The 21,374-nt window shown below is 52.6% G+C and overlaps 1 protein-coding gene across 5 annotated transcripts in view; it reads right to left on the reverse strand.

The window, feature by feature from the left end:
• PLB1 (phospholipase B1) overlaps positions 1–21,374 on the reverse strand; it is a 142,137-nt gene that overhangs the window by 25,320 nt on the left and 95,443 nt on the right. For all 5 annotated transcript variants that reach the window (XM_027033458.2, XM_015064251.3, XM_053201068.1 and 2 more), the window contains 15 exons: positions 21,210–21,281; positions 20,202–20,240; positions 19,605–19,665; positions 18,674–18,732; positions 17,714–17,787; positions 12,911–12,954; positions 12,152–12,260; positions 10,647–10,698; positions 10,178–10,258; positions 9,551–9,616; positions 8,628–8,728; positions 7,507–7,588; positions 6,738–6,842; positions 5,530–5,625; positions 4,931–5,002 (listed from right to left, as the gene is read on the reverse strand). In XM_027033458.2, the coding sequence (XP_026889259.2) occupies positions 4,931–5,002; positions 5,530–5,625; positions 6,738–6,842; positions 7,507–7,588; positions 8,628–8,728; positions 9,551–9,616; positions 10,178–10,258; positions 10,647–10,698; positions 12,152–12,260; positions 12,911–12,954; positions 17,714–17,787; positions 18,674–18,732; positions 19,605–19,665; positions 20,202–20,240; positions 21,210–21,281 (1,113 nt within the window). The remainder of the gene's footprint in view (positions 1–4,930; positions 5,003–5,529; positions 5,626–6,737; positions 6,843–7,506; positions 7,589–8,627; positions 8,729–9,550; positions 9,617–10,177; positions 10,259–10,646; positions 10,699–12,151; positions 12,261–12,910; positions 12,955–17,713; positions 17,788–18,673; positions 18,733–19,604; positions 19,666–20,201; positions 20,241–21,209; positions 21,282–21,374) is intronic.

Here is a 21,374-nt window from a genome sequence, read left to right on the forward strand (position 1 = left end):
TAGTCCCATCCACCCAGTCGTATTCCTGCCTGGCCTGGCCTCTGAGTTTGCAACCCCCGAAAGCCCCAATTTTACAGATGAGGAGCAACTGAGGTCCAGTACAGGGGAGGGACCTGGTCCAGGTAGAGAGCAGGTAGTGAGTGCAGAGTGGGGTCTGACCGGACAGGCCTTTCTCACAGCAGGGTCAGGCCAGTGAAAGAGCTTGTCGGTCAGGCGGAGGAAGAGGAAGTGAGGGACTCAGCAGTGGCCTTGGACGACTGAGTCTGCATGTGCAACACTGCAGGCCCGGCACCGATCCTGGCTCCCTGGAACCCCCATGTGTCTCTCCCTCCTCCTGAGGCTCAGCCTTCCTAGCTGAAACATGGGCCTGATGAGTACTGAGAGCCAAGGGCAGGAAGCGTGCAAGGCCGCGGAGGGCTCACGATGGCACGTCACCATGGCTAACTGGGCTTGTCTCAGCTGATATTGTTGGCAGCCGCGGAGCATTCCCCATCCCAGGAGGGCAATGTGGGAGCATTCTACAAATAACTGACCTACGTGTGTGTAAGCGGCCCATGTGTTCAGAGCCCTGTTCTAGGTGTTACGATGAGGGGAGGGTACAAAGAGACTCACAACCCGGTCAGGCAGAAAGCCTGAGATGACGCTGTGAGGAAGTAAAGCCTCAGAGACCAGTGTGTCCAGTAAGTGCAGTAATTGCTGAAGAGTTGGCTACAGGATCTGGGGACATATGGACCTCAAGTAGGAGACTCAGTGCGTGGAGGGTCACCAATGGTTCTCCCCACCACGTCAAGGGAGACCTGACTGGGTACAGGGTCTGGGGCTGGAGCTAGCCCCAGAGTGGCCAGCACAGGAACAACCAGGGGGCAAAGACTCACCCTGCCCTTCTGAGAGTCCTGAAAGGCCAACTGGAGAGTCGGTTTGGTCACATGACCCAAGGGTTGGGGGAGAGGCCAGAAAGGGGAGACTGAGTCAAAGGGGTCAGAGGTCAAGGAGACACTGGAATGCTGTGGCGAGTGAGGCCAGAGCAGGAACAATGAGAACAGGTCCAGGGCAGTGGCAGAGAGGTAGCCTTGTTTATTGACCATTGACCACATAGTGCATGCGTGAGTCACAGCGGTGGAAGGGCCTAGCGCGGAGCTGATAAGGTGGAAAAGGGACTGATTGCAGCGAGTCTGACTGGCTCTCTGGAGCTAGATCTGTAACGCCAGTAGGTAGAAAGTGAAGCTGATGGGATGCCAGCACCAGGGCGTGTGTTCTCCTAGGCAGGGCCGTGCAGAGATGGTGTGGCCTGCCTGGGGTGGCCAGTGCCAGCACAGCCACCTGTCATGAATCAGCACCGTGAGTCAGTGGCTACAGGGAAGGTCATGTTCGTCTTGGCTGTGTTACTAGGTGTGAGGTTCTGCAGGGAAGGAGTGGAGGTTTTCTTCTGTCCTGTGCTGCTCAGACCAAACGAGGAGGGTACAGTCAAGCCTAGGCACCTACCCAAAGGGGGCCTACATTCCAGGGGGCATACCTACCACATGAGGCAGGGTTTGGAAGGCTTGTCTGAGATAAGGAGAAGACGAGGGAGGGTGCGGGGGGTGGGGGTTGGTGCTAGTGACAGGAAGGAGGACATAACAGTACTATATGGAATGCCCTTGGCCTCTCTACCCAGTCCCATCCCATTCCAAACGTGCTGGTTCATGACCGACTAATCTGATTTCACAACTGGGCAGCCAGTTGAAAGGTGCGGCCTTGAGAGCACGGAAGTTTAAGTAGACGCCGTAGAGATGCCTTGGGAGGAATAGCTCAGTTATTACAGGACACATCCCACCCACAGGATGCCAAGGCCCTCCCTGCTGAGATCCTAAGGTTACAGAATTCTCTGTTATTTTATGGTGGGAAGGGCCACAGGATGTTTAGCACACAAAGTGATGAGGATGTGAATGGAGGTGGTGGCAGGAGGAAAGGAAAAGAGGACAGGTGGGGGGGCACTAGGAAGGCTCCTATCAGATAGGGCACCCGACGTCCCACACCCACAGACCTGTGAAAACCACAACAATACAGAAATAGGGAAGTCCTAAGGATCAGACGGTTTGGGGAGACAAATATTTAGTGCCTATTTTGACATTTCTTACTCAGAAATAATTTTTTGGATGGATGTTTGTTGAGTTTGGGGTGATGGTGAGGTGGGGCAGGATTTAGAAGTCCAAAGCATTCAAAATATAATAGTGTCCCCCATATGTAATTCAAAAGAGAAACCCTGCTAGGCAGTAAGGTAAATATAAGAGAACCCAGCAGACCTCTCCTTTTTCTCAAGATGAAAGATTGGTGAAATAGCAGTTAACGTTATTTTAGTTTCTCTCTTTCTCTGTCCTCACCCTTCTCGGCGTCTCTCTCTGGTTCCCCGCTTTGTTGATACCCCGGCAATACGTTTAAGCTGCCTTCTGGGCAACCTTACGCCACCCAGGGCACCCCAGCAGGAAACATCTCTCCCAGGTTAGAAGAACAGAACTGGAGTTTAAGAAAGGAGAAATGAAGACACGGGCTGGGGAAGTCTGGGCAGAGAAATTTAACAGAAAACTGTGGAAACCGATAAATCTGAGCGAGGGGATGTGGAGACAGAAAAAGGGAATCGAGGTGGGACAGGAAAGTGGGAGAATGTCCCCATTTGGGAAACAAGAAGAGACAGTGACTAGAAAAACAGCCCAACCATGGTGGCCTTGCCTCCAGGAATGCAGGCAGAGATGAACTTCATGGAGAAGGCGGTTAACACGGACAAAGGCGGAGAGAGGACAAGAGGAATAGGAACAGAGAGAGACCCATGTTGGTTTTCCAGCTGGTTTCTTCAAAGCCTGGAGAGGAGCCACAGCCGGCTGCCCTGGGTTAGGGGAGGCGTGGGCAGAGAGGCAATGAGAGCAGAAAGGGGACAGCGGTCGCAGTCCACAGAGCGGCTAATCAAAAGCTGGCTGGAAGGTCATGTGTCCAACCTGAAAGTCTGACAGAAATCCATGGAGTGCTGTTAAGTGCCCGACCCGCCTGGCAGAATACCTCACAGTTGCCTAGGGCGGGGGGAGGAGCAGGGAGGAGGCTGAGAAAGCTCTCCAGTGCTCCCATCCATCCCGGCCCCCTTCTCCCCGCTGGGTCCTGCCTGTTGCCTCTATGTTTAGACACAGCTAGGTCTAAAATACGTGCTGCCTGGCCCCTGTCGGCTCGCACTGAGATGTTGGTGGACTTTTATATAGCTCGGAGGCACACGGGAGGGAGCAGATGGGCCAGGGGGACGCAGGGTGCTGCGTTGCCTGGTGTGGGGAAGCGGGGCTGGCCAACAGATGGATCCTTTCGGAACGGGCTCTGGGGTTGCCTGGCAACCGCTTCTCCCAGGCTGGGCTTCTGCAGTTCTAAGAGGCTGGCTTTGCTCTCCTCTGCTTACCAATGGCTCAGTCAGGTTCAGTCCAGAAGCTGGAGCAGAGCCCACTGTGGCCCGACGTGCCGGTTGAAGCGGCACCCTTTTGTGGCTCTTTGCCTGGTTTGGGGCGGAGAGTGGCACAGGTCCCCTTGAGGCCCATGGTGACAGAGCTCTCCCTGACCCGGTACCTGGGCTCCGACCTGGTACTTAATAAATGTTTGTGGGGAGGAAGAGTGAATGACCGGTCCCTGGAAGGAGTTATTACATTTACTATTTAACGGAAGGGCAATTGACAGATCGGAGAGGATTTTCCATGGCTGATGTTCAGGATGGCCATCCGGGTTGTCAAAACACTGAAATACCTCTGGTATGGTTCACAGCCACTGCTCCGAGTCCCCAAATGCCCCCATTATGTAGGTTGCCTGACCCCTCCCCTGGAAACTCCTGGACAGGCTCAGGACCTAGCAATTAAACAGTCTACACCTGACAGACACAGTAGGGCTCCCTCTGGGACCTCGCCCCAGCCCTTCAGCAGATCTGAGGACCGGGCAGGAGGCATCCGTGTTACATCGTTTGCCTATTCCTTTGCTCCAAGCACTAGACCCAGCAACCCAGCCCTTTGCCCTCACTGCCTTCATTCTCTATGCCTCCTTCCCACCACCCTTGCCCTCCTGATGGTGCACGAGGCTGGGCTGGGGGAGGCAGCAGGTAGGGAGCACGGGTGTGAGCTAGGGTGCCCACGCTCCCTGGAGCCCTGGTAGACACATGGGGGAGCTGCCAGTCAATTTCCTGCTCAGCCCTCAGGGCAGGAGAGGGTGAGGCCGCCAGACCCAGCAGGGAAAGGGTCAGGCTGGGTCAGGCCCTTCTGCTTCAACCACCTCTCGCCTGAGGGCCCTCTGGCTTCCGCCTTATTTGGTTAAAAAGCTGTTAAGACAGGGCCTAGGAAAGGGAGCTGAAGGCAGTGGGAACCCGCCCCCACCCTAGGCCTGAAATCAAGTTTAACAACCACTTAACATTTTCCTCCTTAAAAGGAGCCATGAGCTAGTCCTGCCCCAGTGGCCCCTCCTCCACCAGCTCCCTGGTGCCCTTTGCCAGCTCTCCTATTTGACCCCTGGCCCTGCTGGGAGCTCCCACTCCTGGCTCTAAGACCACTAACCACAACTTCAGAGCCGCCCGGCTTCTCACGAAGGCTCCTGACCCGCAGTCAGACTTTCCCAGCGGCCCCAAGCGCTGTTGCTAAAATGAGCCTTCTTGCCACACTTCTGGCTTCTTGCCCCCACCCCCACCTTCCCATGAACCCACAGCTCTCGTCCGGATCCTCTGCCTCTGCTTGGCCTGGGCTTCCCACCCCCACCACCTGCTTCTCTCATCTTGTCAAAGAAGGGCTTCTGCGCTCTCTCCTCTGCTTTCAGTTCCCAGCCACTTCCTTCCTTCTAAAGTCCTCCTGTTCACCTTCTAAAGTCCATCTGGGTCAGGACCAGGGGAGGGCAAGGTCTGAGCTCTGGTGTCTGGAGAGGGGCAAGGCAGGTCCTCCCCGATTACCTGAGGAGGGCAGGAGAGGGATATATTTGCCATCAGGTCCAGGGTATCTGTTTTCCTTCCTAGTGGCTCAAGCTATGGGGGAAGAAAAGAGAGATCAGATGCACTAATTTGCTGCCGCTGAAGCGAACATTCCCTGGCAGCACCTGGCAGCGGGGACAGCTCACAGCTTGAGGTCAGGGGGTTTGGCCTCCTCTCCTGGCTCTGCTGGGGGACACTGGGCAAGTGTCTCCGCGTCTCCAGGACTCGGCTTCCTCAGAAACTCCTGAGAGCTGGCTGGCAGGCCTGGCGAGAGGCTGAGATAACATGGTTTACACCGCCTCGCCTAGCTGCTGGCACGTAGAACATATTGAATGAATGTGAGGGGTCTGCCTGGCATTCCGAAGAGAGTCCCTCCTCACAGCTCAAAGCACAAAGGAGAGAGTGACGTTGATCCGAGAATCCTAAGGACTCCGTATTTTCGGTTCTATAGACTTCTTCAGTTGGGCCAGCCACTGCTCCTTTACACCTTACTTGCAAAGGGAGGCCAGGAACATTCTATAGGTGCTGGTGCTTTGCTAGACTAGAGCCCCAGAGCCCCAGGGATACCCCACTTATGTTACCATATTGGCCCAAAGGGCTCTGGAGAGCTGGGAGTGGAATTTCTGACTTGGGTGGATACAGTCTGGGGCGAAGAAGGATATATCCAGGTGCCCATCCTGAAAGAGAAAACTGGATTTAAGATCCTTTTGGCATGGAGGGTAAAGAGGGGGCCGCAGCTGATCGGCCTGACCCCTGGGGTTGGCCACTCGGTGCCCCCCTCCCTCTAGGGAAGCTCCCAAGAGGCCTTCTACAAGGTCTGCTCACCTCAACAGGGAGATAAGAGCAATCCCACAGGTCAATAGCCTTGGGTGACCCCAACCCCCCAGTCTCCTTTCTGGCCCCACAATGCCACTTATTTAATGTTTTTAAAAACCATTATATTTATTTTTAGGCACAGTTGTGCAATGCCCTAGCCCATGCCATGGTTGAGGGAATGAGATCCTGGTCCCCGAGGAAGTCTTGGCAAGCCAGCTAGGAAAAGCTCCTTCCCAGGCCTTGGTCAGCTGGTTCCAGTGGTGTTGGTGGGGAGAGTGGGGCAGAGCTTTGGGGCAGGCCTGGGCAAAGCTGACACCAGGGCAACCAACACCCTCATCTCTCTTGAGGTGATTGATCAGGGGCGCTCAAGTCCTCTTCCAGCTCCCCTCCAACTAGGCGAGACCCTGTGGATGGAGGCCCAGGAGGAGAGAACCGAGTCCCCACCCCAGTGCACACACAGAGCTCTTTGGCTCAGTGTGTCAGGTGGAGAGCATGGCCGGGGGGTAGGGGGACCCATTACCCAGAACCCTCCTTTATCACTTCGGTGGTCCGTGTGTGGCATAAAGTGTATAATCTGAAGTTGGATATGTTCAAATCTTGCCTCTCTGTCCCTCTTTCCCTATGTGATTGTAGGAAGGATACTTCACCCCTCTGAGCCTGTTATGTGGGGATGAAGACACTCCTCTCAAAGGTAGTTGTGAAGATTTTACTACGGCAGACCCAGGGCCTGGCACATAGCAGGTGCTTAACAAAATGGAGGTCACTATCAGTAGTAATGAAAACATCCCACATCCGGCTGCCTCTAGGAACACAGCTCAGGTGCCCAAGGAGGCTGTACAGCCAGACCAGCACCCGGAGAGTTGCCTGCCTCTTCCCCATTGTATTCACACTCTCCTGAAAGCCCTTGGCAACTCTGCCTTGAATTTCTTCTTCCTCCTCCCAGGAGCCCCAACGGGGAGAACAGGGAGCGTACCGCCAGGATGGGGAGCCGGATGTTGCGGAAGAAAGGCTGCAGTACCACGGAAAAGTCCTCCCTTGTGTCATAGCGGCCTGACTCCACCAGTTCACGCATGCTGCTCTGTGGGTACACGCGGGGTGCTTTCAACACAGGCCCTGGGAGGCCCGAAAGCCCGGTGGGGGAAGCAAGGGAGTGGTGGGCAGCATCCCTGCCCCCATCTCCCCGCATGAGGGGCTGACTCAGCCCTTCCCTCAAGAGCACAAACACGTGTGACTGCAAATCTCTTTCCAGAGAATTGGAAACCGGTTGGTTCACCTTTCTTTTAAGGGAATTGCAAAATCTGAAGAGCCAGACAGGAAGTCCCACAAGGAATAAAAACCTGAGCAGGGTCTCCAGAAGGCCACAGGCTCAGGGCCTCTAACCCCCCTGTTTGTGGTCTGCCTGGTGAGGAGGGGGAAAGAACGGGGGAGGGATGGGGGCAGCTGGGCCTCCAGGGTGCAGGGGAGGAAAAGGCCCACTCATGGAGCACCTAGAACTACTGACCTCTTCAGGCCGAGCACGGGGTTAAGCCACCGAGGGCAGCTGGGCCACAAGGGCGTTGTCACCTGGATCCCTTTGGGATGACTCTAACCGAGGTGCTTGAGACACTTCAGCGAGGTGGGACAGAGGAAGGGGCCCAGATGGTGATGTCCTCAAACCTCGAATAGCTCTTCCCTTCCCCAAGCACTGGTGTGTTGACTGAGTAGGGGGAGGGCACCCCGGATGGTGCCTTTCTTGGTCTCACCTGGTAGGCTTGGGTGATGGCCTCTAGCCTGGCCAGCTCTTGGGAGCTCTCCCGAGGGGTCAGAACGCAGTTACACAAAATGCTGCACAAAGAGGGGGAGGCAGGGGGACCTGGAGCTGAAGCTCTGGTCAGAACTGGTTCTGTTCGCTTGAGCCGCCCCACCCCCCCCCCCAACCTTAGGAGCACATGTGCCCCTCGGCTCTGATGCCTGTTCTCAGGGGCAGGTTCCCGGCCTGACACAGGGACTGGACAAAGTCCCAAGGGCACGTGAGTGAACACCCTCTCATACTCATAGAGAACCAGTATCTGACTGTCGGCACAGGGCCTGTGGCAAGTTATGCCGAACAAATGAATTTAGGCAATGAAAATTCAGTGTTGAATTCTTAAGAATAAAATTAAAATGCATCCTTGGTATGGGAACCTATGTTTGGGGGCCTCTGATGCTCACGCCCTCGGATACCTCCTTAGTTCACACTAGTGTCTCACTGTGTCCCCCTTCACCGTGAACTGTGAATTCATAATGAGTCTGAATGAATTTCATCATGAATTATTTCACGCTCACGAAATGCACTTAATGTTAAAGCAGATATTATCTCTAAAGTACTCAGAACAGTGCCAGGCACACAGTTGTTTCTGTGAAACTATTGGTTAAATAAATAAATGTACATATAAGGTATGAAGATGAACGAAACGTGTACCTGCGCACCTCTCACCCTGCGTCAGAAACAAAACACACCCATTTTGAAGTTCCCCAATTGGCTCCTTCCCCGGAAAGGTAACCGAATTCTGTGGATCATTTCCTCACTTTCTGTTCCAACTTGACCACGTACATATACATCCCTACACGGTTCCCCTTTTCACAGGCTGGGCTACACTGTTTCTCAAACACCAGCCTTTGTCCCAGCCCTGACCTTCTCCTTTGTGGCTCCCATGTCACAGAGGTTCAGTAAGGGGGGCCATGTCACCAACCTCTCAGAAGGGGGCGCTCCTGACCTAAGACCCCCTTTACAGACTTGGACACATAGACAAACCAAGTCACAAAGACCCCGAGGAGTCACCACTGCATGAGCCAGACCAGGGGGTCAGTGCTTCTCTTTCTGGGGCAGCCAGCACCTGCTTACCTGGCCTGCTGCACAGGGCACTTGTCTGGATTGCCCAGGAACACCTGTCGCATGACGCTGGGGTTCATGAAGTCCACCAGGTTGACCAGGGCTCTGGGCACCTAAGGGAAAGGCTGCAGGTGAGAGAGGGACTCTGGGGGCTTCTCCCTCAAACTGCCTTAGGGTCCTGAGAAGTGGGACTAGCTCTGGGGTCCCTACAGAACTCCAGCTCAGTTGTCCCTGAGTGGAGTCTTGGGAAGGCGTCTACACAGATGACCGCCTAGGTCCCTGCAGGCTACGGTGCCCACATGAGCTACAGCATGAGTGGCGCCTCCTGGCGTGGGACAATATGGCAGACCGGAGTCCAACTCCTGATGGTTCAGCTCTATTCAGCCATCAGTCAGCAAGCTTCAAATGTGCTGGGATAGGTGCCCCATTTGCCGTTTCCCTCTAGCCCAACCTGGACCCACTCTGCTGAGCAGGCATGAAGACTCAGCTGCCCAGAGAAGCAGGTGGTGGTTGGAGTGCCCCCCACTGGGCTGCTGGAGCGGCTTCCCCATGTCAGGGGGGTAGAAAGGGAATGAGCTCCTGGGAGCAGGACCAGAGAGGGGCTTGCTCCAGATACAGCCTACGGCTCAGAGTGCAGGGCCCAGCCTGGGAGCCATCATGCTGCTGCCCCTAGGCAATGTCCCAGGTAGTGGTAGGGGATGATTAGCACACGAGCTGCCTACTTTTCTTCAAGCCTGAGATCCTTCTGTGTTGATTCCAAATGGAATAGGCTTCCTTGGGGTAGGGCCCAAACTCTAGAAAGGGGAGGAGCCCACGCCCCTGGCTGTCTCCTTCAGGGGAGGGGGCATCTCACCTTCTTGTCTCCATCCACCTTTACCCCCCACATCCTTGAGCTGTGTCTAGCTCAAGAACCCCTTGCAGGAACCCCTACCCACCTCTCTATGCAGGATGTCCAAGGCATTGCGGAGATGGTCAAAAAACTTGGCTGCAGAATACAGATTCTGGGAAGAGAGAGGAGGGAGGTGAGGGGCTGGTTCAGGGGAGAGGGTAGGGGGCCAGTTGAAGGCCCCCCTCTGGCTCCACGCAAAGGACTTCTTCTCCCTCTAGCCCCTGGTTGTGACCAGCTCATCGCGTCAGAATCGGAACAGTTGATTCCTTGCTGTCACCAAAGATGGGCCAGCCCGAAGACAAGCTTTAGTTTAGGAGGTGAATGTACAGGTCCTCCCTCCCACTGTGGGGGTCTACACACTTTCCACGCTTTCTGGATTTTCTGGAATTGTAAGAGGAGAGTAGAAGCACCACATCTACCACCTGGGATGTGGAGGTGGAGCCAGAAATCTCATAACCACCTGGGACTTGGAGGTGGAGCCAGAAATCTGAGGGTCATGGGGTAAGAGGAGTATGAGTGTGTGTGTGTGTGTGTGTGTGCGTGCACGCACGCACACACACACAGGCATAGCTGGACAGTCCCAGCCTTGGTTCCAGGGCCTGTTCTCAAAGAGGACCCCCAAGCCTACTGGTCAATATCAGGAGCAATGAGTAGGCCCGGCTGCCCCCATTACCGAATCCGTGCAGTAGTCACATAAATCGCTGCCTCCAATCAGCACCGTGATAATCTTCCAGTCCTTGCGGAAATTCACTCTCTATACAGGAGGAAAATGCTTGATGATTTCCAACAAACACACAAATAATGCCACAGCTCTAGGGAATCCAGTCAACCTTCTAAGACTTCCTTGCCCACTCAAAATAATAGAATCAGAATCTCGGAGCTGAAAGAATTTTAGAGGCTGATTTATAGACCACAGAACCTTAGCATCAGGAGGGACTTTCAAGATCATTGTGATCAGTGATGACACCCCACCCCCACCACCATGGGTGTAATCTCCTCCAGGGCCTTGGATATGGGCTGTCCTACCACTGTTTAAATGCCTTTAGTGACAGGGCTCACTGTTTTCATGGCAGACCACTCCATTTGGGGACTTTAGTGGGTTAGAAAATTAGTGCTTAAAAATAACCATAAATCCAACTCACATGGTCATCTTTCATCCTCTGCACCAGAGTCTGGACTTGGCTCATAAGTTCCCTGAGAAGGAGAGGAAATCAGTCCTACTGAGGAACAGTGCCTGGATTTTTTTCCTCCTAAAGGGCCTGAACTGGAGGTTTCCATGGCATTATCCCCATTGCATGAACTGCCAGAGATCCTGAGGCTCAAGGACAAGGAGCTACTTGCCTGTTCTGAAGACTTATTACAACAAATAACCCTTTGAAAAGCCACTTGTATGTTTGTCCTAAAGCTGTAGTCAAGGGTATTGTCAACTGTCTTTGTTACTCGTGGTCTCCTTTTTAGGACTCTTCTGGGATTCCATTGATCTCTCCTGTGAAGGACCAGTATAGATCCCGAAACCAGATCTATAAACGTTTTAACATGCTTTCTCTTTTTACTCTGGCTGCTAGGAAGCTGAGAGTTTGATGCTCAGGCATGATAACTGTAAAAAGGCTCAGATTGACACAGCTGCTTCTTCCCCATCTTCCCACCACCAGTGGCTGTGATTTTTCTAATGTACATGTTACTTGTTTGTATGTTTTTGGTAAACTTAGTAAGATGCTTCTTTTAGAATGGGGTGGGGAATAAACATATACTGCGCACGTGCCTGGGTTGATAGATAATTCATGGAAAGACTAGATCTCAAGCACCCCAAGCGCCCCACTGGTTCAGGCCCCTGTTATAGGTGTGGGTGACATGGAGCCACAGCATGATGATCCCCTGGGACCTGCTGGTGGGTCCCTCTGTCCCCAGATGTTTCTGCTGCCCAGAAAGGTCTTCCCCGGCTGAGTGAGCAGGTTGGAAGGATGTGCCCATCAGCTAGAAGGGCGTGGGCCTGAGCAGGAAGGTGACAGTGTGATGGAGGCTCAGATGGCTGGGTCAGGAGCAAAGAAACCCAGGCAGCTGGGGCCACCAGGAGCAGGGTGAGGGGCCTCCTGAGATCATCCTGGGGGAGGGGGGTGCTGAGCATTCCACTTTAGCTGCCTCTGGCTTCTCAATTGCATTTCCTATTAGCTCCATAGCAGGACTAGGGATAGGCCATGACATGTGGCCCCAGAAGCCTCCAAGGCTGGAGATTCTGGCTTGTCTGTTCATTTGCTGGCACTCCTTGATGCTTTCGGGGAACTGCCACTTGTGAGGCTTTGGGGAGAGTGAAGCTCGCTGGCACCGTTGTGTCACAGTGAGTTTTAAAACCGGGAAAAGGTTAGTCGGTTCGTTGCGCGATTAGAACACGTCACCCCATGAAGCAAGGTCAGGAGTTCAGCCTCCAGGGACGTGGCTCCTGTCCCAGCTTCAGCCTCTCGAGCCTCCCCGCTGTGGCCTTAGTCACAGGGGCAGCCAGGGAAGAGAGTAGCTGAAGGCCTCTCAAATCATCGCTGCAAACGGATGAGTGTCCCCTTTGCACATGGAGGCCAGCATTACAGTCTCAAAGGCGAGCGACCATGTGCCTCCCACTTTCTACCCCGCAGGCCCTCCTCCCCGAACGCCATACCCAGCCTTTGCTCCAGGAACAGCCTGATTAAGGAAGGCATTTGTGCCATTGGCGTCACCCGTGCCCACCGCGTAGCCTCTGAGATTTCTGTTAAACTTCCGAAGGATATCTGGGAGAGAAGGGGGTGAACGGGACATGGAGACTTTAAGAGGAAGGCCAGAAAGTCCACTCTGTCTGGTCCAGGTTCCCCAGAGTGGGCTTCGGGACCATCTCCAGGCAGTGAGGGGAGGCAGGGAGGCAGAGGGTGTGCCTGGCAGGGACTGGGGCTGAGTGGAAATGACCTGGTAGACCAAAACAGCAAGAGCCTCTCAGGTTTTCTTTTCTCTTTCCGTTTCCTTTCTTTTCTTTCCTTCTCTCTCTGTCTCCCTTTCTTGCTTCTGCCCTCTCTCCCTCCCTCCTCCCTTTCTTTCTCTTCCTTTCACAGTTCACGGTGCAGGGAATACTCACTACCTCATTGGATTGTCTCTGTTCCCTCTGGACAAGTTGAAAAAGCCTGAGCCTCAGAAGGTTTGGTGACTTGGCCTAGGCCACCTTGCCCTGGGCGAGCACAGAGAAGAGCCAGGGCTTGAACCCAGGCGTCAGGGCTCCAAATCAGTGCTTATTCCACCCCCTCAACTACGTGTCCTCAGGCCTCTCCTCCCATTCGGTGGCAGCCCGCGAAGATGATGTTACATCCTCTTTCTTAGCTGAGGGGCACTCAGGAAGCCCAGGGGTCAGGGGGAACCAGTGAACAGACTTGAGCCCCTGGTGGGTACTTACTTGGTAAGGTGGTCACGGTCTCAAGGGAGCCATCCCCTCCCGAACTGTAGGGAGTGAGCAAACCAGGGAGAGAGACTGAATCAATACTTAGACTTTATGAAAGAGCACCCCACCTTTCTTAGCGCCCACGCCATCAGCATCTGCAAGATGTGCCAGGCCTAGCAACCTCCTCATGTGGAGAAAGTCTGAGAAAATTTGAATTTCCCCAGTGGGTTGCTTCCCCTCAAATCTAAGATTTAAAGGCAAGAAAGAACTCTTTCTGTTTTTGCACCAATTTAGGAAGGAACGTGCTTAGCTGAGTATATGCTATGTGCCCAGCCCAGCATGAACTAGATTCTCTACACTAGTTACCTACTGCCTCCCAGCAAACTTATGCTATAGATGTGACTCTCCCCATTTTACAGAGGAGGAAGCTGAGGTGCACAGGGGTGAATTAACTTTTGAAAGGTCACTAAATACCAGCTTGAGGGGTGTCTGGGTGGCTCAGGCAGTTAAGTGTCCGACTTCAGCTCACGGTCCGTGAGTTCAAGCCCTGTGTTGGGCTCTATGCTGACAGCTCCGAGATTGGAGCCTGCTTGAGGTTCTGTGTCTCCCTCTCTCTCTCTCTGCCCCTCCCCCCACTCAGTCTCAAAAATAAACAAACATTAACAAAAATTAAAAACAAAACCAAAAACCCAAAAACCAGCTTGAGCTGTAGACCTTTGGAAAACGCATTAGGTCTTCCCTGCCCAGTGGTGAGGTAAATTTCACTGGGAGGTTCGGGAGGTTCGGGCGATGGCCTCTCATCGCCTTCCAAAATCCAATCTGATTTCATCTACTTGAATCTAGTTCCATGGTGCTCAATCTAACCTCAAGACACACTCAAAATTGCATTTCCTTTCATGCATTTAAATTGAATACATGTGGGAGGCCGGGAGACAAGTATTTCTATTTTAACAAAGTCCAATGTTCAGATGTACTGTATTTACTGTGTTTTCTTCTTCTTCTTTTTTTTCCCTCCCCTGCTCAATGCCAGCGTATTATTCTAGCCCAATAGATTTTGAGAACACAGCATCAGCAACCAGCCCACCAGTATAGACTTCCAAAGGACAGGCCATGAATCAAAGTCACGGTGGTTCTTCACCCAAGGAAATGCTTGGAATGAAGAAGACTATTTCCTGCGAGGGTGGTCAAGTCAGAGGCTCAGCAGCCGCAGGTGGTAGAGAGGAAGAAGCCCCACGAGCCCTGCCCTTCTACCTTACCCAGGTATCTCTCTCCTGACTCTCACCCATGTCTGAACCTAGCTTGGCCAGTGATCGGACATTTGTTTGAGCTTCTAATTCTTTTCCTACTCTGCATGAAGTCAACTGCTTTAGCTGCTTCCTGATCCTTCTTTCTTTGGACTAAAAGCACTTAATCAAAATACTTTACATTTGAGAGGGAATTAGAAATCCATGTACCTCCTCCAATCACTGTGTTCTAATTCTGCCTCCTTTTCTTCTTCCATAAACATATAGGAGCGCCTGGGTGGCTCAGTCAGTTAGGTGCCTGACTTCGGCTCAGGTCATGATCTTGCCGTTTGTGAGTTTGGGCCCCTCATCTGGCTCTGTGCTGACAGCTCAGAGCATGGAGACTGCTTCGGATACACTCTCTCTCTCTCTCTCTCTCTCTCTCAAAAATAAACATTACAAAATAAAAAATAACTGTATAAACACAAGCCTAGAGATATACCTAAACACAGACAGCAAGTACTTTTTATTGTAATTTCTTGTCTAAAAGTATCTTTGTTCTAAAACAAATGCCATAGCTAATCAACACCAAGAGGCTACAGAAATCTCTGGGTGAACACTTCCAGGAGAAAAGAGAATCACACAGATAAGTATAGAGGAACAAAAATATTTAAGCCCTCATTGATCAGAACTATGTGACACATGAAAGAAAATAGACCTGTATGAAAGAGCTCCTTCATAGGAGATCCTTCCAATTAATGTAATTTATATTAAACCATGAGTTCAAAGGCTGGGTTTTGTTCATCTGTCATCACCCACAGTGCACAGAGAATTACAGAGTAGATGCTAATGACATTTGTGGAAGGAGTTTCAGTAAGATTGAACTCCTAATTAATAATGAAAAGAAAAAGCTTTTTGGTTTTTTTTTTGTTGTTTTTTGGTGAGTAAATTTTATTTTGGTCTTCTGATGCCAAATAAGCAAACTTCTTTATTTTATTTTATTTTTTGTACGTAGGCTTCATGCCCAGCATGGAGCCCAGCACAGGGCTTGAACTCACAACCCTGAGACCAAGACCTGAGCCAAGATCAAGAGTTAAGATTAAGAAGCTCAACTGACTGAGCCACTCAGGTGGCCCTGAAGAAGCAAACTTATTTCAACTGAAGAAAGAGCAATGCTCGAAAGACCTCTGGGCCTGCCACATAGTTAAGCTAGCTAAAGCTGGCACCTGTCACTGCTGTATGGTTCTCACAGATCAAGAGGCCTTGGAAATAGTCACAGCTAAGCCTCCTCCTGCATGTCCTGCTCACAGCAACCCATCTCCCAAGAATTCTGGGTCATGGTCCCTCTCCAAATGTACGCGGCCCCCTCTCTCCACTTGCTGTCTCCTTGGAGGCAGAGGCTAAAATTAGAGCCTTAATTCACCTGGAATCATTCATTGCCTATTGCTTCCAATCCGGAAGCTTTAATGGCTTCAGAAAATTGCTTTTCTCAGGTCAGTCTACTACATGGACATTTCCTGGGGTGGGGGAGGGGGCATGCACACGCACACACACACACACACAGACACGGCACGCGCGCACGCTAATCGGTACTGTGAATAAAGAAAGGTTTCTGGGATGAAGAGAAACACTGGATTAAACAGACACAATTTAAACAAATGTCTTCATTGCAGAGCTTCTCAGAGCCTTTGATATGCTAATATACATGTGAGTTCTCCAGAGGAAGGATAGGGTAGGTAATGTTCCCTGCCCAATACAAAGAACTTTGCCCTTGTCAGGAAAATGTAGGAGGCTAGTGTTCCATGGAACACTCTTTGGGAAACACTGTATATATTACCAAAGTGTCAAACTATCTCAGGCTCTGACCCAGAGTTTTCATCAGTAACACTTGTGGATGGTGGCCCGGGTATTTGAAACATTTAGAATAAAGGGTTTAAAGGCACAAGAGCCACTTGAATACAGAAAATTGAAACGTTAAGCCACACCTGGCCTCCCCTGCAGGGAGAAATAAAGCAATGGCTGACTTTTCCCCTTGCTACAGAGAAACATCTAGCAGAAGATTGCCTGTTTGTATCCAAAGCCCAGGAATCTGTCCAGTTGGACTGTCAGTGGTGGTGGGGGGGGCGGGGGGGGGGCACACCGCCCGGCTTCCCCAGACTGCCCCACCAGGTGTGGCTCCAACCCCCCGTTGACCGGTTTGTCTACCTTATTTTCTGTTCCCCACGCTGTGACCCTTCTCCAGCTAAGACTGAGTGCAGCTGTCGCTCACGCTGTCTCCCGATTGTATGTCATAAGCCCTGCTTGCTTTCTTCCGCTCTGGCTTTCCTTTCTCACACAGACTCAGTAACATTTGGGGCACGGTGGTCAGACGGCGAGGCTTGGTTTGGTTCAGAGTTGGAGCCCCTCTACCCCGCTGAGGGGCTGGGGCAACCTGGGGGTCCCCCAGGAGCTGGGAGGCATTTATTTCAGTGGATGGTGTCCTCTTGCTACCCACGCCCGGGGCCCTCTCTCCCTTGCTCCCCCCCTAGGAAATCCTTCCCCTCTGGGGCTGTCCTCCGAGTTGGCGGGATAACTTCCGCAGTCTCGGTCATCCCCACACGGCTCCCTTTCCCTTTCCTGAAAGAAACGCTCCATTTGAATTCACTGGGCAGAAAAGGGAGGAGGCGAGCGTGTGGTCTGGCTGCAAAACGTCTCCTTAGCACTCTGCCCTCTCCTGGCTGGCCTTGTTCTAGTTGTTTTGAATTCTGAGCTAATTGCCTGTTACTGTGAAGCATCCACAAACGTGAACTTCATGGGGAACCGAAAGAAACTTAAGAAAACCCACCCACATCCGCCCACTCCCCTGACGCACCGCGAGCTTTTCTGCTCCCCGTCTGGAATGCCCTTTCTCATCTAATTGCTAATCTGTCCATTCCCACCTTCTCTGCAAAGCCTCCCTCTCCCCTGGCAGGGTTGATTATTCCCTCTTCTCTCTTCCTGTAGCCCGCGGGCGGGCATCTTTCATTTTTGAATAGCACTTGCCAATTGAGCACAGGCATTTGTCTGTGTTCCCTGCACGTCCCCTCGCCCACCGCCCACCCGCCTCAGTGCCTGGTATCTTGCAGGCACACAGGAAGGGCTCAGGGGCTATGACTCTCTCTTGGTCATCTCCTCTCGAAGTGGTGTATTGCATTTCAGAGTTTTCTGGACAGATGTGTACATCCATGTAAAGGCAGAGGTGTGAGTGCAGAATGACATGGATAAATGCACAGAGACAGTAACCAGATGGAGATCTCCACGTGCACACACACACACAAACAGGCAGGTGAAAACTCAAAAGTTTGGTGCTTTTCAGGTGCATTTCATGTCGGATTTGCTGACCCAGGAGTCTGACAAGAACCCTGGTTTTCTTTTTCTGCAAAAAAGTTATCAATAAAATATCTTCTCCATTCACCGTATGATCACACTTTGCAGAAATATACAGGTTTTCCTTCTGAAAGCCCCTTCCAGACCTGGTCCTTTCCTCTTTGGTATTTATGTGTTTAAAAAGAGACAACCCCTCGTCTAGGTTCTGAGAGTGAACTTGGGGAAGGAGGGGGTACAGGTTTAACATTACCTATATGACAGCCCCCGATACTGAGTGGTGACGTCAGAAAGGTCATCTGGTTTGGAGCCAATTCCATTGCCGGCCTTTGAATATATACCAAAATACGTAGGAAAATGAGTAAGTCAGAGGAAAGGGACACAGGCGGTTCCCAATACACACATCGCGTGGCACGAACAGACCCTGGACCGGGAGTCAGAGACCAGGCTTGCCTTCTGCCACCTCCTTTCCAGCTATCTGCCTTCCCTGAATCTCAGCTGTCTCCTTACTGAACTGAGGACATGACCTGCTGATCTCCTAGGATTATTTTGATGACCAAATTGGATCATAGCTGTAAAAGCAGCTTTGAAAACTCCCCAGTGCTTCGCACATCTGAGACGCTGCCGTATCATTACCACCAGCATTATGCTCCTAAATTCTTTGATAAGCGTGAAGAAAGAGCCTATAGATTGGAGTGGATGGCAGGGGACAGATTTCTCATAAACTGCACGTGTCTCCTCTTTCCCTCTGGGACATTCTGTAAGGCAATCGGTCATCTGGGGAGGTAAGGGCCCTGTTTCTTGGAACTTAGGAACAGGGCTTTAGCCACAATTGTGGACTCTGATGCTTTCCATGAAGATGGAAAGAGGGGCTGAGTCAATCCAAAGCACAATCCAAAGGGAAAGGAGCACCCCCACAGGTAGGTTTAGAAGATTGTTTTGAGTTGAAACGACCTATTTTTGTAATCATTTAAAAAAAAAAAAGTGTCGTTAGGCGTTCAAAACCTCCACTATTTGAAACAACTCAGCTGACCCCCAAGAAAGATTTCCTCTTGCACACCTGCTTGAGAAAGTGGCTGCAAAATCAAACCACTGCCATGCTCTCAGATCGACAGAGCCAGGACAGGGGTGCAGGGCAACACAGAGGCCGGGGTGCAGGCCCTGGAACTGGCACAGCCCCACCGTACCCCAACTGGGGCCCAAGAGTCCTTACGGTCAGAGAATCCCCCAGCGCAGCCACAACTTGGATATCTGCCGGTCTCAGGGTGTGCACTGCAAAGACAAGTGGACACACTTGAGTCCGTGGGAAGGAACCTGTAGTCGGAGCCTACGGCTTCCTGCTTTAAGCAAGACCAGAAACATGACCCGCATGTGTGTTTGGGCCATGGAGGCTGACAGAGGTTATATGAGGAATTTTCCCATAAAGAGACCCAAAGATAAGTCCTGGACCTATGGGGAGAGAGGTGCTGAGGGAGAAGGAGAGGGAATGGATGGATGGATGGACAGATGGACGGACAGATGGTAGAGAGGGCGGAGTAGAATCAACCGCTTCAGTGCCAGTGGTCGTGTGGGAGGCCAGCAGTGACCTGAGCACAGGACCGCATGGGCACCAGACCATGTGAGATATGGTACAGAGTCTGGTGCTCAGCCCATTTAGAACTGGGCTCTGGGTTTTCACCCAAAATCTGAGAAATAATCATGTCAGGCCTTTCCCTGTCCCAAATCTCTCTACTAGAAAGTAGGGCTAGAAAGTTGCAGAGTCTGGGACCACAGGACACCCTGCAGAGCTGGCTCACTCTTGGGACTCCCCGGGTACCCCACCCCCACCTCTGGGCCTCAGTGCGGTCACACCACTGGGGGAGGGAGAACTCATGTGGCTCCCCGACGTGGGCTCCCTCAGGAGGCTGAATGAGAAGGCAGCAAACGGTTCCTGGTCTGGCCACCACGGGTCCTGCTGGCTAATGACATGGCTGCAGGGCAGAGGGGGACAAGGCAGGGACATATCCCAGGCAACCACCCAGACAGGAAGCAAGCACTAGCCCTGTGTCATTTAGTTACATATGCCAAGTCTTGTCAGAGCACTTATTGGCCCCTGAGTCCTCGTGGAGGGGCCCAAGGGTCCTGGTGTCTCATGAGGAACTTACCTGAGGTGGGCGGTGAGGCAGAAGGAGCTCTGTCCCTGCACAGCAGCTGGCTCCCATGACCCTACAGGCACAGAACGAATCCTGGAATCCCGGGTTGAAAGGGACCCGAGATGCTGGCTAGGTGTCACACTGACCCGGAGAGCTTTACCAAACACAGGTTCCTGGGTCCCACCCGGGGGTGGGAGGGACCTGGAGGGGCACTGAAGAAGGCCCCCTAGGTGACCGCAGGCTGGGATCCGCTAACCTAGTTCAGAACCCGCACCATCCAAGGCAAGATCAGAGCATCAACTCAATGGCCTCACCCCGCCCCCCTCCACCTCTGTGTCTGTGGCAGTTTTATGAAGAGGAACGCGATCTTCACTTATGTCTTTGATGAGGCTGTGATTTGACTGGCTGGCCTCCACCTGGGCTGTTACCAGTGCGGCTTATTCTGCCTGCCACCCTGTCCGAAGGCGTAGGTGGCGGATCTCACACAGAAGCGTTCATTCCCCTCGGCTGCCCATCAGGACCCTTGCCAGCATTCCCACCCCGCCTTGTTGGGCCAGTCCCAGCCCAGGGGCTGCCCGCTGTGGAGAAAGGGGAGAAACAAGCCCGTACCTGCACGCTGTTCTTGTAGGTTCTCAGAAACGGCCAGAACTGTGAGAAGAGGGCGGTGAGCAATTCCAGCAAATTCTGCTTGCTTTCCGCACAACACTTTGGGCCTCCCCTGCCCCACATTCCCAGCCCCTCCCTGCCAGGCCGACCATTGCAGGCTCCCTCCCAGGATGCATTGGGCCTTCTCTGCAACCTGAACTTGTAGGAACAACTAGAATAAACCCTGTAGTGGCTCCAGAGGAGCAAGTCTGCTCTCAGGTTCCCACACAGCTGGCTGGGGCAGCTGTATCACCCCTCCTTTTGACCCTGCCCTTCCCAACAGAGCCTCCGTAGGCCCCTTGCCACCCCCATGCCACTCCCACTCTGCCTAGGCAAGAAAAGACAGGTGCTTTGAGGTCCTGCCCCACATCAGCCTCAGCTCAGTCTAGGGACCCTTCTGGGAATACAGAGACATGCGTAGAGGTGAGGGAACAGCTACAGAGATCCAAGAATCTTCCTGAAAACTGGTGAGTGAGCATAGGGGGCTGCTTTCTTTGCTCTGGCTTCCAGTTGACCAGCCCCATCCCCAACCCTTGTCCTAGCAGATATTATTCCGGGTCTCAGTTCCTTGTTCTTTCTATCCCGCCATGGAGGCAGCGGCTACACGGAGACAGGGTATCCTATTGTCCCATCCTTGTCCTTGAGGATTGCTACCGCCCTCAGTCTCCAAAATGAGAGCCGGGTGGTGCTGTCACATTCCTCTTCCCAGCTGGAGAGAACTGTGTGCAGCCCAGACTTGTGCTAGGGTTCCCTGGGATGTGGACAAAGGAGCACCCTAGGGGCCTCTGGCCACTGGGGGCTGTCACCCCTCATGGTCCAACCAGATAGGGCTCTGTGGATGGTTCACTGAGTCTGGGGTAGGGGTAGGATCTGGGGGTGAAATGAACTGAGAAACCTCACAGAGATGTCAAAAGCCTGGAAAAGATGCTTCAGATAAATAGACCTGTTGCAAGGATGAACTTCCCACTCTACCTGGGTCGGACATGTGATATTGATCTTGTGTTCAAAATTATGCTGCGTTGTCTTCTGGCCAACAGGTTCCAGCTAAGGCAAGAAGCAGAAAAGAGGTGGCAAGAATGGGAAGGCCAGGAGGCAGGTCGGGGCTGGGGAAGGGAGGGAGGGGTGTGGGGAATGTGG

Source organism: Acinonyx jubatus, chromosome A3, assembly GCF_027475565.1.
Source record: "Acinonyx jubatus isolate Ajub_Pintada_27869175 chromosome A3, VMU_Ajub_asm_v1.0, whole genome shotgun sequence".
Taxonomy (NCBI): Eukaryota; Metazoa; Chordata; class Mammalia; order Carnivora; family Felidae; genus Acinonyx; species Acinonyx jubatus.